We start from the raw sequence: 16,347 nt of genomic DNA on the forward strand, positions 1-16,347 counted from the left end.
CTGGACCACCTGAGGGTGGAGTCTCCACTCTTCCCTGAGGGTAACCTGTCGTGACAGCGCGTCCGCTGCAGTGTTGAGGTCGCCCAGGATGTGAGTGGCTCGCAGCGACTTGAGGTGCTGCTGACTCCAGAGGAGGAGACGGCGGGCGAGGTGTGACATACAACGGGAGCGTAAATGGCCTTGACGGTTGATGTATGCCACTGTTGCCGTGTTGTCTGTCCAAACTAACACATGCTTGCCCTGGATCAATGGCCGAAACCTCCGCAGGGCGAGCAGAATTGCCAACAACTCGAGGCAGTTGATGTGCCAACATAGCCGCGGGCCCATCCAGGAGCCCGTTGCATATAGCACCCCAGCCCCTTCTGTCGTAACCACGACGCACTGGAGACCTGCTCTAGGGGAACGACAGCCCGTAGAAATGTGAGGATGGTCCAAGGGCTGAAGAGGTGGCGACAGACCGGCGTGATGGCCGCACGATGTGTCCCGTGGTGCCATGCCCATCTCGGGACTCGAGTCTGGAGCCAGTGCTGAAGCGGTCTCATATGCATCAACCTGAGTGGAGTGGCCACCGCTGAGGATGCCATATGCCCCAGGAGCTTCTAAAACAGTTTCAGTGGAACCGCTGTCTTCTGTCTGAATGCCTTCAAATAGGTCAGCACCAACTGTACGCACTCGTTCGTGAGGCGTGCCGTCATCGAGACTGAGTCTAACTCCAAGCTGAGAAAAGAGATGCTCTGAACTGGGAGGAGCTTGCTCTTTTCCCAGTTGGGGTCTGTGTCGAGGTAGAACCGAGACATGAAAGTACACGTCCTTCAGGTCTACCGCCATGAACCAATCTTGATGCCGGACGCTCGCTAGAATGCATTTTTGTGTCAGCATCTTGAATGGGAGTCTGTGTAAAGCCCGGTTCAGTACTCACAGGTCCAAGATTGGCCGCAACCCACCTCCTTTCTTCGGTACAATGAAGTAGGGGCTGTAAAACCCCATCTTCATCTCTGCTGGAGGGACAGGCTCTATCACACCCTTCCGTAGGAGGGTAGTGATTTCCGCACGCAAGGTAGCGGCATTCTCGCCCGCTGAACCAGTGCGGACGCACGGTAAACTGAATCGCGTAGCCGAGTCGGATGGTCTGGACCAGCCATCGCGACAGATTGGAAAGCGCAAGCCACACGTCCAAGCTCCGGGCGAGGGGGACCAAGTGGACAATCTCATTGGACGTACCGGCGGGTGGGACCTCACGGCGGGGCGGAGCCTGAGGTGTCACGTCGTGCCATGGATGTGCTGAGTTCAGGGACATCGAAGCACTTACCTTGCTCCTTATGACCACCCCCGGAACAGCCTGGGACAGGGGAGGAAGAGGCCTGTCCTCGTGACCTGTGGAGAACGTCACATCAGAGGCGGATTTGTGCCACAGCTGGGCGCGCAGGGGCGGGAAGACCGCCGTTGGAGCGCCAAACCTGCCGAGATGGAATGGTGGAAGGTGGTCATGATGATGGCCGTGCGCACTGGGTATGTGACCCGGGGACAAAGGAAACCGCTCTTTTGCTGAACTCTTGGGTACCGCAGCCACTTGGGCATGCAGTGAAATTAAATGAAAAGGTAACAAAAATTCTCCCAGCCCTCCACCGGGGGATGGAGTGGTCTGCTTACCAGCTCCAGAGCAGCGGGTTTCCTCGTCCCTGGGTCGCCCGTCTCAGGTGCGCTTCGAAGCCTTTCTCGGGTTCATGGTGGCCGGCTATGAGACGGGTGGCGTCTGCTTCCTGCGGTGGGCTCAACGCCGGGGCTGGGCCGCGGGGCGGGCTGCAGCGGAGCCGGTGCTGTCACCGCAGGAGGACGCCCTTGGTGACGAGCAGATGGGGTGCGGGATCTTGAGCCGCGCCGGGGCAGGATGTGCCGGATTGCTTCTGTCTGCTGCTTCACCGCCGAGAACTGCTGGGCAAAGTCCTCGACGGTGTCGCCGAACATGCCAACCTGGGAAATGGGGTGCCAAGGAACCGTGCCTTGTTGGCCTCTCCTATCTCGACCAGGTTGAGCCAAAGGTGGCGCTCCTGGACCACCAAGATGGACATCGCCCACCCGAGAGACCGCGCCATGACCTTCGTTGCCCGGAGGGCGAGGTCGGTCACCGAGCACAGCTCCTGCATCAATCCCGGGGTAGAACTAACCTTGTGCAGTTCCTTTAGCACCTTAGCTTGGTGGACTTGCAGGAGAGCCATGGCGTGCCGCACCGTAAGCCTTGTCCGTCAGGGACGACGTAAACCTACAGGCCTTGGACAGGAGATTCATGCACTTCTGGGAATAATTTCTCTCTCTCACGTGCAGCTTGTTGAATTTAGTGTCAGCGTGCGCAGTGAGGAAGCGTTTTGTCGCATAGTTACTGAGCTTAAGATGTTACAGATGTATAAAACCTTTCTTAACCTGTTAATTCGACATGCAAATGGCATCATACCGCGTCTCCGTAAGCAAGCGGCGCAATAAAACTACATAATTCCTGTTAATAATCAACAAAGCTGTCAACATTGCAAGCGCATGACGTTGACGTGGAGCGATATGGAGGCTCTTCCTCATTAGTCATAATGACACATTTGCAAGAAAGTCAGAAATAGCTAAAATGCTTTGTGTAATGTACCAGCTGCATGGTGAAGAGACGCTTAAACACCTGTTACATTTTTCATATCCATCTCTAGTTCCATCCAGGGTCAGAGATTAACGGGGACTCTGGGCAAAAAACATTCCCTTGCAATCTGATATGGTTCTAAATACATATATCACGATCTTCATTTGAATTATTGCTGAACATTATTTGTTTTCTGCCTTCTGTTGTGCAGATGTTGCAGAGTCAGTGGCGGAGGCTCGCACTATAAAAGCACTCAGACAGGCACTTTGCTTCTCACTCTTTGTAGCATTTGGTAATTTTAGCGTGGGAGCATGACACCAACTGATGCAATGTAGTAATAATAATATAAACAAAAATAATATCTGGATGTGTTAAATAGCCTTGATGTTAAATAAAGATACAATAATAATTTTAAAGAACATTAACCACTTTTAGTGTATGAATCATATCTCTGACTAATGTTCAGTGTTAAATGTTTATTTTTGCATTGTTTTATTCAATTGACATTGAGGTTTTTTTTTATTTTTTTTTTTTATATATAAGTTCCTCATTCTAAATCTGGAAAAATGCTATCATCTACTCCTTTGTGTCAGTGCATTAGTTTTGTAGGCTATGTTCATTTAATAGCCAAAATATCTGGAAATATGTGAAAGAGAAAAAATGTTTCAGTAACAATGCACATTATGCAATGTAGAGATCATGCAGTTGTGTAATTATTGAAACATGCCATTTTAAAATTGAATTAATTGTTTAAAGTATTTGAAATAAAAGGATGATAGAGTCATTTTATAAGGTTAGAAAAAAATTACCTCTGTAAAGGTAAAAAAATGCCCCCCATATGAACTGTGTAAGGGGGGAATTCCCTCCATTTTCAGAAATTAATTTCAGGCCCTTAGTTTGTTAGGTTATTTCCTTCGTAGGAAAAGTTTGGGCACCTCTGGTTTAGCTCCACAGTACTTAAGAAACCTTCTGTCATGAAATAATTCATCACATTCACTATGATCACAAAATTCTGGCCTGTTAATAATACCTAGAATATCAAAATCCACAAAAGGAGGAAGATCCTTTATCTATCCCGAGGTTACCACAACCTGTCAGATCCAGCTCCGGTCCTGCCTGATGTCCAACTCCCACTGCTATGTGTCGGTGAGTGATGATGACCAACTGCAGCCTGTGCCAGCCAGACTTCACTTCAGTCTACTACGAAGGACTTCACAGAGGATAAATTGATGCAAACTCAAAGACATGGGATTCTTCATGTGCTACTGTCTCAACCTTGGTCTCAGGATGGACTTCACCAAAATTTCCTGCCATAAGCTTCCAGCTGGACTGCGATGCCCCTCACTGACTACACTCTCTTAAAATGGAATACATAGACAATGAATTAACTGCCAAGTGCCAACTAAAGCCTTCATCAGCCAAATAACAAAGGACACATCTACGTGCACTTCCACAGTTTATACAGGATGGACTCCAAACACTTTGTCACTAATCTTACAGTTCATACAAAATAATTTTGTTTAAACATCAGCCCCTAACATTTACTTAGTATGCTAATTTAAACCATGACTTGTTCTATACATAAATAATATTGATATTATGTTCATGCTTTTTATTCAGAAGGGTTCTGGCCCCCAAAGTGAGCCTTAACTCTCCCAAGGTTATCTTTCTCCATTAACCAACATCTTATGGAGTTTTTTTGTTCTTTGCCACAGTCGCCTTTGTCTTGCTCACTGGGGGGTCTAAATACAAAAATGATTTACTTATTAAGGCACAATCTACAACCACATTTTTATCAAATCGCACAACGATGACTAAGACATTACAGCTTTATTTTCTGTTATAGCATAATTTCCTGTACAGCTGCTTTGAATTCCCGTCTGTTGTGAAAAGTGCTATACAAATAAAAATTATGATGCAAGTCATTCAGGTTACATTAGTGTGGACAAGTTCAGTCTGCCCTGCCGGAGGTGAAGTAAGGTTAACAGCTACCACAGACTGTGACCTAATTACCTAGCTTTTGCCTACTGCCTGGACCATGCATTGTCAATGAACTGTGAATTATTTGGTGAGTCACTGTATTTAAAGGACCCCAGTGTGACACTATCTTGCCCAAAATGCACTAATGTAAAAGATCACACTCTGCTTTGGAACCTCACTAAAGCTTCTCTTAAATGTTTAAAAAATTATTTAAAAATCAAATACCTGCTATTGCGCTTTCCATTAAATTAGCTGAATTTTGATTGTAATTTTTTAAAACCAAGGAAAGGAAGCCATCAGCACCAAAACCTCAAACATTAGGTGTCAGCTAAAAAGCCCAGAATAACCTATTTTACATACATGTATATCAAAAATTCACTAAAAACAAAGGTCTTCTTTAAAGGAAAATTTAATTGCTGGGTCACAGGTGGACAGTTTAAAGAAAGATGGCACTAGCACACTATTCAAACAAATAATTTCACAAAATAAGGTTTTGAATAAGTACACAATAGTATAGTTTAAAATGAACCTAATTAACCATTTGGACAATTCCTGGCTGTCAAACTTGGTGGAACATGTTCATTGTCCATGTCCTCACCTACTATTTTGTTTGGACATCTGTGTGGGATTCCACTTGAGGGGTACTGACATCATGGATCCGATTGTTTAATGAAATTGCAAAACGTTTGAATGAAAAAGCAGTTATGAAAAAAGGCTTGGTATCATTTGTTTCCAGTTTGACATTTTATATCTTATAAAATACAATTCATACATTGAAAAAAATAAAGAGACATAATTGAGAATGATTTTGCAAGTAAATGCAATTTAGAAAAATATTAAACAGGCTTACTGCAAATTGTTGTCTCAAAAAGAACTTCTTGCTTTAAATAAATATACTTTATTTTACATTTTTTTAAAAGTTTGTCAGAACTTATTACAAAATATTTACAAAAAAAAAAGAAAAAAAAGTTTGGGAAACAGTGAAATTGTGCAAAAACAAACAAACAAATATATATATTTAAAGGTTGTAATTTGTCAAAACAAAATCTTTCAGTTTAATTAAACTTTACACATATATACAAGGGAACAATCCCTTCATCTGCTATAAAACAACAAATACATGTTACTCATAAGTCACCAATATGAATATCAAATTGGATCCCTCAGGATGACTGACGGAACACAGACTGTAAATTCTGACAACAACGAACTGAAGAAAATGGCACTGCCAGATGGTATTGTTTTCTGTTTCGACATTCAGAGACATGATTCTGACATCGACCTCATTTACATTACAAATGATTTAAAACCATATATTTTTTAGAACCATTTAGGTCAACATTTTAAAAGATGTTGTATTCTTCAGAGGAAGGCCTTAAAAAAGGCATTGTGAACATTGCAAAACTTGTAATACAAGTTAACGATGTTCTTCAAATAATTTTTTTTGCTGATAATTTCACTGAATACAAATTTTCAGCACCACCAAAAACAGCAACTGTAGTACTATGTGCAATCACAAACTTACCAAAATATACTAGATGAAAATGGTATGGCATCATACAAGGTTTTATGAACTAAAAACACTACAATCAATTTATATGCTTTGACTTGATGTATCAGTTAATAATTAAGAAATGTAGGACCAAAGCCCATGTCTGCGATGTAATTTATCTGATATATTGAAATAGATGTTACCCGGGGGGGGGATAATGTCCAAATTGTTACTGTCCAAACAAGATACTGTTACGTTTGTTCCTTAGAAGTCTCTGTATCTGCATTAGGAAAAGTGTCTGACTAGGTTCTCAGTTCTCCATTTTCTCTTTCTTCTTAAACAGCTTCATCAACTGGGTGAATCTCTCCTCAATCTGTCACAGAGCAATAATTATTAAGTTTGTCACAAAGGTGTTAGTTGAAGACATTTATGAAGAAACACAATAACAACGTATACCTGTCCTGTTGACTTCTTTAACCTCTTTGACAGAGCAGCAAAAGTATTGGGTGAAGCACCTTTCATTTTAAGCTCAATGAGAATGTCCCGGTCTTCATCCCTTCAAAATCATCAGCCAATAGTTTCTTGAAATGTATGCATATTAACTTCCAAGTTATACATATAGACTAAATGACACAAAGTGCGAACATTAAGTCAACTCACCTGGTCCAGGTCACCACCACTTCCCCTTTCCTCTTTATTACATTCTTAGCTGACAGGCTGCTAGGGGACACCCAAGTTACTGCAGTTTTTGAGCCTTTTTCTTTGTGTGATTTTGACCTCTTTTTATGCTTGGACATGTGATGTTTATCTTGGGATTTCTCATTTCTGGAATGCTTCGCCTTTGACTCCGAATAATGTCCCTTGCGTTTCCTTGACTCCCTCTCCGTTTCAGTCTCTGGTGCACTTTGGCTCCGAGTGGTGCTCCTTGCATTTCCTGACACCTTCTCTGTTGTTTTAGGCTCTGCTGCACTACTTCCCTCAAGAACAGTAACACATGCTTCTTTGGAAAAATATTGCGCATTGTTGCTGGATAGACCAAACAAATTGTCATCACAAACCCCTTCGGATGGGGATTTTCGGCTTGAAGGCTGATCTTCTACTCCATTATCTGAAATGTCACATGACACAGTTGTGGCTGGGCTTTTGTCTGAGGTCTCTCCAGAGGCAGGGCCTACGTCTTCATGGGTAGTAAGACAGAGGTTAGGCTTCAAAGATGTTTCTAAGCCTTCAGCTAATGCTGGCTCTCTTTTGCCTTCATTTTGATTACATTCGCTTGGGCTAGTAGATGTATGTCTTATTCGTACAATGAAATGATCATTTGACCTCTCCATTACCACAGCCTGCATTGGTAAATTGGGTTTGAACTGGAAACCGCATGGATCAGAGCCCTCCCAAGTTCTGCTGGGACTCGACCCACAACTGGAGTTGTCCGTGTCCAGAGAAAGGTGGATGTCCTGCTCTGTGGCATCTTCTCCATCAAGAAGAGCATCTTCACTATAATGGGCACTAAGGACACTATTTGGGGCAGACAGTGGCTGACCAGTTCCAGGGTGCAAGAAACTCAAGTGACTATCTGACTTCAGAGGAGAGGGAATAGTAAGGGACACAGCTAGGTCTTCTGCCAAAATAGTGAAGGATCTCTGAGAGATTATGGATGATTGAGAAGGAACCTGGCATGGTTCGGAATTAGATGGGACTTCTAACAAGCAGTTCTCATCGAGAACTGCTGGGTCTACCATCATTTTGACATTAGAAGCAAACTTGTAAGGGGAAAAGGAAGACCAGGATGTTATGAATTTAGATGGGGTTGTTTTGTTGGGGGTCATAATCCCAAACAAACTCTCTCCTGGAAGTCCTTGCTTTCGGGGGGTACTGACTGGCCAGCTTTGATTGTCCCCTACTGGAACGCTGGGATCAAGCAAATCAGACCCTTGCAACAGACACTTGAAAATCTCTCCCATTTGTGAGTCAGAGACCAAGTTAAAGGTTAAGCTTGATGTTTGCTGCTCTGTGAGAATTTCAAAGTCTGACCTTTCCTGTACCGATCCATTATGGGAGAGACGATGGACATAGGAAGAGGTTTTATTCTCAGATCCAGAGGTACTTTCAGGGCCAGAATTTTCAGAGGATAAAGTGGAATGTTGGTGTGATGTCACCTTTGCCAGCTGATCGTCTTCCGTCATGCTTGCTTTAATGTTTTTACCCCTGCTACCAAGGCCCCTATGGAGAAGATTATTTGGAGGGGCCTCTTTGCCACAATTTCCAGTGTCAACTTTTGCCTTCTTGGCGCTGTGAACAGATGTGCTAAACATCTCTTTTTCAACCTCCTCACTTTCTACCTCTTTTCCCTTAAGAGTTTTACTTTTATTTTCAGATAAGCATGCATTCACAGATGGCTCATATCCACTTTTGATTGCGGTCTTCAATTCCTTGAATAAGAAATCAAACTGCCCATTCACAAATTTCCACAACTTCTGCTTGAGATCTCCTGCTCTCTGTTCAAAGATACGGTTGACAATGCCATTCTTGGTGACCTTGTTTAATATAGAAGATATGATCTTATTAAGTCTAACTTTGATGACTTTATCCTGACAGCCCAATTTGTCTAAGTCAACAGCATTGATGAATTCTGTAAAAGAGGCATGAGACATATCCACAATACAGCAGAAGGCAGTCTTTGTGACATTTTTGTGAAGCTTCATGTACTTTTTCCTCAACTCAACTCGAATGGTTGCTAACATGTCCATGAATTCATCTAAGGTATGGACTGCTGCTTTTAACGGTGGGCTGACAGTTTTAAAGCGTCTCTTACTTGAGGTGGAACTGCCATCAGAAGCAGTAGTATTTGGGCTCTTTGTTTGTGCAGGACATTTTGCAGAGACCTTAGACTGCTTTTGGGACACTCTTTTTCCACCTGCAGATAGCCTGGGACCTGGTTGAGTCCCTGAGGTTGATTTGTCCTTTTCTTTCGGAGGAGTCTGGATGAACAGAGGTCCCTCATCTTCACTCTCACTCACTATCTCACCATCCTCCAGCTCTTCTTCCACTGTTCCACTAGTTGAGAGGCCACCTTTTGTCCCTTTATGGGAAGTAGGTGTGACAGAAGAGTCAGGCGACTCATTCTCCTTGTTCATGTCAATATTCACTTCATCTTTATCACTTCCACATGTTGCAATAGAGAGGTCTTTATGGGAAACAGACAAATTAACATTCATAAGCTGTACATGCATTAATATTCAGTGAACATTCATGTACCCCAGTTATTTAAACAAAATGTTCATAAAACAGTGCTATTTTTGGCCTGGGTGCAATATTAAACCCTACTGTGAAATACAGTCACTCAGTAAATATCCATTGATTCCATATTTAAAACAAACAACACACTTACCTTTGATAAGACTCTTGACATGTGGTTGGTTCTCAGCACGATGAGGCTGTACTTTTTTCACATGATGCACTGGGCTTGTGAGAGGGCTAATGGGTTCTGGAATAGCTCTGATGTTCCTCAGGGTAAGCATCATGGAGTCTTCATCATGGAGAAACACAACAGGGCTAGATGGCTTCAAGATCTGCTCCTCTTTTTCTGTTGAATCTGGCTCTGAGAAACCAGCTTGCACAGAAGACGTTGCCTCCTCTCTGACAGTGGTATAACTTGGAGCTGTAGTGTCCTGATCCCTTAACTTTTTTTCAGATGTTTTCAGATTTTCAGATGCCTGGGATTTTTCAACACTTTTTAGACTTTCAAATGTATCACTTGCTCTATGACTGTCCTGTGTTGAAGTATCCACTTCAACATCACAAATAACTTTACTTTGGTAATCAAGATTGGCACTATAGGTGCTAGAGGAAACTTCCATGGTTACAAAACTTTCAAAATTCCCAGAATTACTCTCAGGAATACTATTACTCTCAGGAATAAAACATGTCTTGCCAGAGGAGGACACATCCTCTTGACAAATCCTGTTTTGTTCTGGGAGTAAATCCTGAGCCTTAGGCTGAGGATTCCTTTGGATTTTCATCTGAGGAATCTCCTCAGACACAGTGGAGAAAGGATCTTTTTGCTGACAATCATCAACTAGTATTGAATCAGGAGTATTATCAGAAACTGTCAATTCTGATGTTTTAGAGGGCAAAGGATCTTTTTGCTGATGATCATCAACTAGTATTGAATCAGGAGTATTATCAGAAACTGTCAATTCTGATGTTTTAGTAGGCAAAGTATTAGAGACAACAGTATTATCTATAATTCCCAGAAAGTCTTCTGTGCAGTTCTGAAAGATGCTACTTTGAGATTCTCTTGCAAGGTTTAATTTTGAAAAGGAATCTTTGTCTGAGGCAATGAAGTCTAATGCCTTGTCTATTTCCTTCTCTGAGGTGGTAAAATTGGCTGGTTCTTTATCCACAGCCTTATGACTCTCAGGGGCATTCTCTTCCTGTACCTCCATATTGGTTTCTTCTTCTGATAGCTTTTCAGAGGCCACAGCTGTGAAGAGATAATCAACTTGTCCTGATTGTTTGCAAGAACTGGTAAGGTCATGCTGTTCATCTGTATTTGTCAGCTCAGGTTCCTCATCCATCTCCTCAACACTATGCTGGCTGTTCTTTAACTCATCTATAACAAAGAATTCCTCTCCAAGATCGTATAATCTGCTATCATCAGTGGAGCCATCTTCAGATGTTGCTCCAATTGGTTCCATAGGCTCAGATGGCGGTTTCTGCTTTTTAAGAGGTGATAAGGTGAGGTTCAGTGTTTCCATGAAACTCAGTTTTCTGTTTGAACTATTATCCTCAGTTGTTTTGCACGGACCCCTACTGATAGATTTTGGATGTTTATCCTGACCATTCTTACTATGTCGACTTTCTCTGACAATACTGTGCTTTTCAGAAGAAGGGTTCTTTCTATCACCTTTGATAGGAACTAAATTTTTTGATTTTCCATCCATAAGCTCCACACGACTGCTTCTCTTTCGTTCTCTGTCCTTGTCTACACCTTTTCCTCTACCATAATCCTTTTCAGTACTTGCATTTTTAACAGGACATACAGTATCTTCCATCTTTCTAGAATTATCATGGCTATGAGACTTTTTGTTATTTAACAATGACTCCTCAATACTGCTTGATGCTCTCCCCTTACAAACATCCTTTCTTTGAGAATCACATTTGAAAGAAGAAATAGCTTGCCTGCTATCTGAGGAATCAACTAGTTTCCTAGATCTCCCTTCTCTACATCTTTTATCATCACTTTTACTTTCTGCCTCCTTTGCACTCCTTCGCTCATAATCTTTGCTGCTGTCTGACCTATTGCTTCTCCTTTCTCTACTGCTGCTGTTACCCTGATGTTTTTTCCTCTCTTTTTGCATCTTTTGTTCATGTTCTCTGCATCTTTCAGTTCTGGTGCTCCTCCTCTCTGCACTGGAACTCTCCCGTTGGCTTTTCTCCTCTCTCCTTTGATGGCCACTTGCATCTCTTTTTTCCATTTTGTGTTTTAGGGATTGACTAGCATTATCCACCACAGAAGAAGCTGTACTCCTCCATCCAGAGTGTCTTGCTCCTCTGCTAGTTCTGTCTGGAACTGGATTATGCATGTGCTCTTGATCCTGTGTCTCCACATCTGCAGCTGTCTTCACTGAACTTTTGGACAATTGGGAAGAAACTTCAGATGGCAAGGATTTGTGCACCTGGGAGGAAGGGCTTTTAGATCTTTCTGAACTTCTAAGAATGCCTGTAACCTCAGGTTGCTGATTCTTGTTTTCACTAGAAACAGAGCTATCTTTTGTCATCTGTCTTTCAGTTGATCCCGACTTGCTTGAGCTTCCATCCACTATTCTCTGCGATCTTTGCGATGTGTCCATCTCCAGTAAGTAACGCTCTTTGTCACGGGTTTTGTGTTTCTGAGGCTCCACTAGCTTGTCAACCCATTTTGAAGAACAGTTCTTATTGACCTCCAATCTACTAAAACTATTGTCAGAATTTGTTTCTGCAACTCTCAGTCCACAGTTATATGGTGTGTAAAAGTTTGGAACATCAGTCATGGTGGACGTGGTGTGATCTATTATGCTCCCTGATGTTCTGTTGGGATGGACATGTCTGACCTCTTGCTCTGGTTGAATAGTGAGAGGCTCACTGTCAGAGTTTTTATTCTGACAAAGACAACTCTGACTTTCAAGATCAGTTCTTCGGCACCTTTGAAGTACCTCAAAAGGTTCAGTTGCTACAGCTGAAATTGTTGCAGGATAAGCAGAGTGACCTGGCACAGTGTTTCTCTTGTGCTGATTTACTTCCTTCATAACCTTGTCTTGACCATAATCTCGAGATTCTGAAGCAGAACTGGCGGCATTGTTCAAACTGTGTCTTGAATTTGTCTGACCACTTTCCATTTGAGATCGGCGAAAATTTTGACCATAACTTCCTCGACCGGACCTGCGATGACAACACACAAAAAAAGGTAAAGTGATGATTCAATTATACCAATCAAAGACTGATACCACCCAGACTTCAGCCAATCTGTTTGCTGTTCTTAGAACCAGAGATGTACCTATTGCTGAGTCTGCTGATCTCCTCATCCTTACGCACAATCTCCATTCTAGCTGTCTTTATAAGAGAACAGATGTTCTTCTTCAGGAGTGTGTTTTCAGTGCTCAAACTTGAATTCTTCAAATAAAAAAGCACAAAAGCATATTCTTAATCTAATCAAAGCACTGTTCAACTAAAATAACTTTTTGGGGTATTTTTTCAGCTTTAACATAAGACAGGACAACAATTAAAACTTAAACAAACCTTTGTCTGCAGTAGCTGTAACTTTGAGAGCAGTTCTTTAACCTGGTTTTGTGTAGCATCAAATTTTTGCTTCAACTGTAATGAAAGGCAGACATTACAATGAAACAATGTAAGTGGTGGGGTAAAAAAACACTTCTGTTACAAATCATGATTCTTTAGACAAACTATTTTAAAATAGTCTCCCTCATGAAAAATGTATTATTATTATTTATTTTATTTTTTTAAATAACATGTTTATCTTAATATATTAATACAATGATAGATACTATATAGGAAGCTATATTTGTACAGAGTTTTGCAAGAACAGGTTTTCTTTCAGAGAAGTTTCGCCACTTTAATTCTTTACGTTTATTCCTTTAATGCACCACTGATACAGTCATCAAAGCGAATCTTGTTCACCGTCTGACGTCAAGTCCTCTGATGTGGGTAATGTTCCTGTTCATATGCATAATCCACAGGTTTATTTGTGAGGTGTTGTGGAGATTATTTTCCAGGAGTCATTCTGCAGATTCTGTCTGGCACTGCTTTAATAAATAATTTAGCAGTAAAAAGTGTAGTCAAACTGTTATCTGCCATGAACTACACAAACTAGATTTTTAATCTAACAGTTCTGCACTTTTGAATGTGGAGCAAGGATCGTTCTATATGCCTATGAAACACGTCTGATTGGGTCACATGGACAATGCTGCCACTATCATGTCATGTCACGTCAGACACAACTGTTCTTCAATAGAACTTTCTTTCTTTAAAAAAGGGGTTTAACAAAACTAAATATAACATCAAATCACAATACATATCGAAACGGCAACTACATATTGTTGTAATATTGAATCCGAAGGTCTGTGGCAATTCCCAGCTCAGGTACCTATTATGGTAATTTCTTAATCTATAAGGTATTTCCTTTTTTGACCACAAACCAACAACATGTTAACTACAGACCTCATTGTATGTTGCCTCCTTTTCTTCTTGTTCTTCTCTGATGATTTCTTCATAAATATCCATTGATTCCATTGTCCGTGGGGAAAGAAAAGGGTTGACTTTACCTAATATAAACACAAACATTACTACAATAGTTATTACAATCTAAAGAGTTTAATCCTCCTATTTGTCAGATATTCATGCATTGCACAGATTCTACCTGAATATATTTAAAGCACATAACTCTGATGACAGAGTCATATTTGTATTGATGAACTAATGTAGTTGTACATAATATCTATACTCAACAAATATGGAAGCCATAGACTTGGTGAAAATGGTGTTAACATAAACGCAATAAATACATGCTCATAATTATGAGCATTAAGCACAAGCACAAGCACAAAAACTAAGCCCAACAGGTAGAAACACAAAAAAAACCCTTGTCTAAACATTTGGTTCTGGGCTTTTGTTAAAATGCAACTGGAAATGTGAATGCATCCTATGATATAAATAAGTGCATATCAACAAATAAATAAAGTCTATATGAAATGTGATATATTTACTTTCAGGGTACTGGGTCATAATTGCCATAATGCATTAATGAAACTCACCTCTGTGCCCATTACCATTAGGGCTGTTCTCCAGCCCAGAGTATATGTCCATTGAGTCCTCATCATGATGTTGAGACGTACCTGTATCAAACAAAAACACTGATACAGCCAAAACAATTCCAACATCAACAACTGACCTTTGCATGCACATTATGTTTTCAGAAGTGAGGCCATAGACCTGACAAACTAATTGACATTTTGGAAAAGAACTGAGAAAGTATAATAAAAATGGTAAACACTGTCAGGATCAAATCATACATGAATGAAGAACGTATCTTACCAGATGGTTCGTCATCAAGATCACCATAGAGTTCATCCAATAAATTATCCTCCATTTTTCAATCAGCTTTTAAAATAGTCAATAGCACAAGGTGTTCCTGAAACATAGGCAATGACAGCAACAGTGAGAGCAAAAGTGTCAGTTCATTTACATCCCATCCTATGTCATATATTGAAGAAACAGTCCACAGAAATCATCTCAATAGAACATTATACTAAAGAACAAAAGACCTCACTATCACCCTACTGAGCAAAAAATTAAATACAAACAAAACCATCCTTCAATCCCCATTATAATTTCTACAAAAACTACACATGCAATTTTAAAATGACAAACTCCGACAAAGTAAACAGAGCAAAAACACCTCTTATTATAATCGCACAAAGTAAAATACATTGAAAGCAAGTATATTGCTGTTAAACAATACCTGTTTCTCTGGTAGCAAGCTAGTGACAACAGGCGGTATAAAACTGTTAGATGAGCCAACACTGTAAAGCGAAGTTTATGATCCGACACCCATGATGTCAGGCACGTATAATGCCATTTGCGATCAAATATGAATATTCTATTTGCTTGTAGACAACGATTTAAACATATCTTGAAGCATATTTCCACCAGCTCGGCGCCATCCTCAAACTACGCAAAACAGGAAGTGACATCATTTTCCCGCGGTCTCTCTTCTTCTATTAGAATGTCGTTGGGTTTAGTAGGAGAAACAGTACACCTCTGTTTACCTGTGTAATATGTATAATGATATCAAACATTATATAGGCCCAGTAATTTATTTGACTAATTAACGCTTTGAGAAGCATGTCTCAGTCTTTTATGATCACAGATGTTGTCAGTTTATTAATTTTATTTAACTTATAGTAGCTAAACATTTACACAGATTGCTACACTATATTTAAGCTACTTTCCCATGTTTTAAACTACAGTTAAGTAACAGGCAAATTTGCAATCTTATTTATGCCTAAAATAAATGAATGCGACCAAAATAGCACTACACAGCACTATACTGAAATTATGATGAATTCTGTGGTAAATGTGGTGAAATTCGGCTTCTTTTTAACGTCAAATAATTACAATTAAAGACAACTGAAGGAGTTACGTAGACTGGGTAGCGCAGCTGCAAATAAAACTAACGCATATAAATAAAACAGTCGACCATATTTTTAACTGTATTCTGAAAATCCCTTTATTAAAACAATCAAACATGTGTTTGCAAAACAGGGAGCGCGAGCTCAGTGAGTCAAACGACCCGGAAGTGCTTTTTATATATTCGCATGTGGACATAGATTTTAACACTGACTGGGGCGTGCTCGTTGTGTTGTGATACAACCTGGACAGCCATGCGAGTGTTGAGTCCTATGGTTCCCATCACTTAGAAACGTTTACCAGCCGCAGACACAACGTCAGAAATCCCTAAATACACGACAAATGATAGAATGGAAAATCTGGAGTTGAGCCTGACATCTCTGGGTGCAATCTCGAGACATATCGATAAAAGCCACAACGAACTAAGCAAATATCTGGCAAAACAGGTGAGAATGGTGAGCTTCTATTTACCTGAGCACATTATAAGACCGTTTAAGAGGCATTCATCTGTTTTAGACATGTAGACTACCACATGAATGTCACGCCGCACAGTCCCACGTTTCTGTAGTTTATA

General features: G+C 40.9%; 1 protein-coding gene and 1 pseudogene across 1 annotated transcript; one reads left to right on the top strand and one right to left on the bottom strand.

Annotated features, from left to right (window-relative positions):
* Window positions 1-5,018: 5,018 nt before the first annotated feature.
* On the bottom strand, window positions 5,019-15,452 carry LOC127416369 (CASP8-associated protein 2-like). Its single transcript, XM_051655691.1, has 10 exons — window positions 15,106-15,452; window positions 14,679-14,775; window positions 14,399-14,479; window positions 13,806-13,909; window positions 12,867-12,941; window positions 12,625-12,740; window positions 9,478-12,509; window positions 6,750-9,273; window positions 6,546-6,645; window positions 5,019-6,462 (listed from the first exon to the last, which is right to left on the bottom strand). Exons 2-10 carry the CDS (start codon window positions 14,731-14,733, stop codon window positions 6,400-6,402), a joined length of 6,150 nt encoding a protein of 2,049 aa, XP_051511651.1. The 5' UTR covers window positions 14,734-14,775; window positions 15,106-15,452; the 3' UTR covers window positions 5,019-6,399.
* A 523-nt stretch (window positions 15,453-15,975) lies between these two features.
* LOC127415981 (midasin-like) overlaps window positions 15,976-16,347 on the top strand; it is a 49,306-nt pseudogene continuing 48,934 nt past the window's right edge.

The sequence above is a fragment of the Myxocyprinus asiaticus genome, chromosome 25 (genome assembly GCF_019703515.2).
Source record: "Myxocyprinus asiaticus isolate MX2 ecotype Aquarium Trade chromosome 25, UBuf_Myxa_2, whole genome shotgun sequence".
NCBI classification, from domain to species: domain Eukaryota; kingdom Metazoa; phylum Chordata; class Actinopteri; order Cypriniformes; family Catostomidae; genus Myxocyprinus; species Myxocyprinus asiaticus.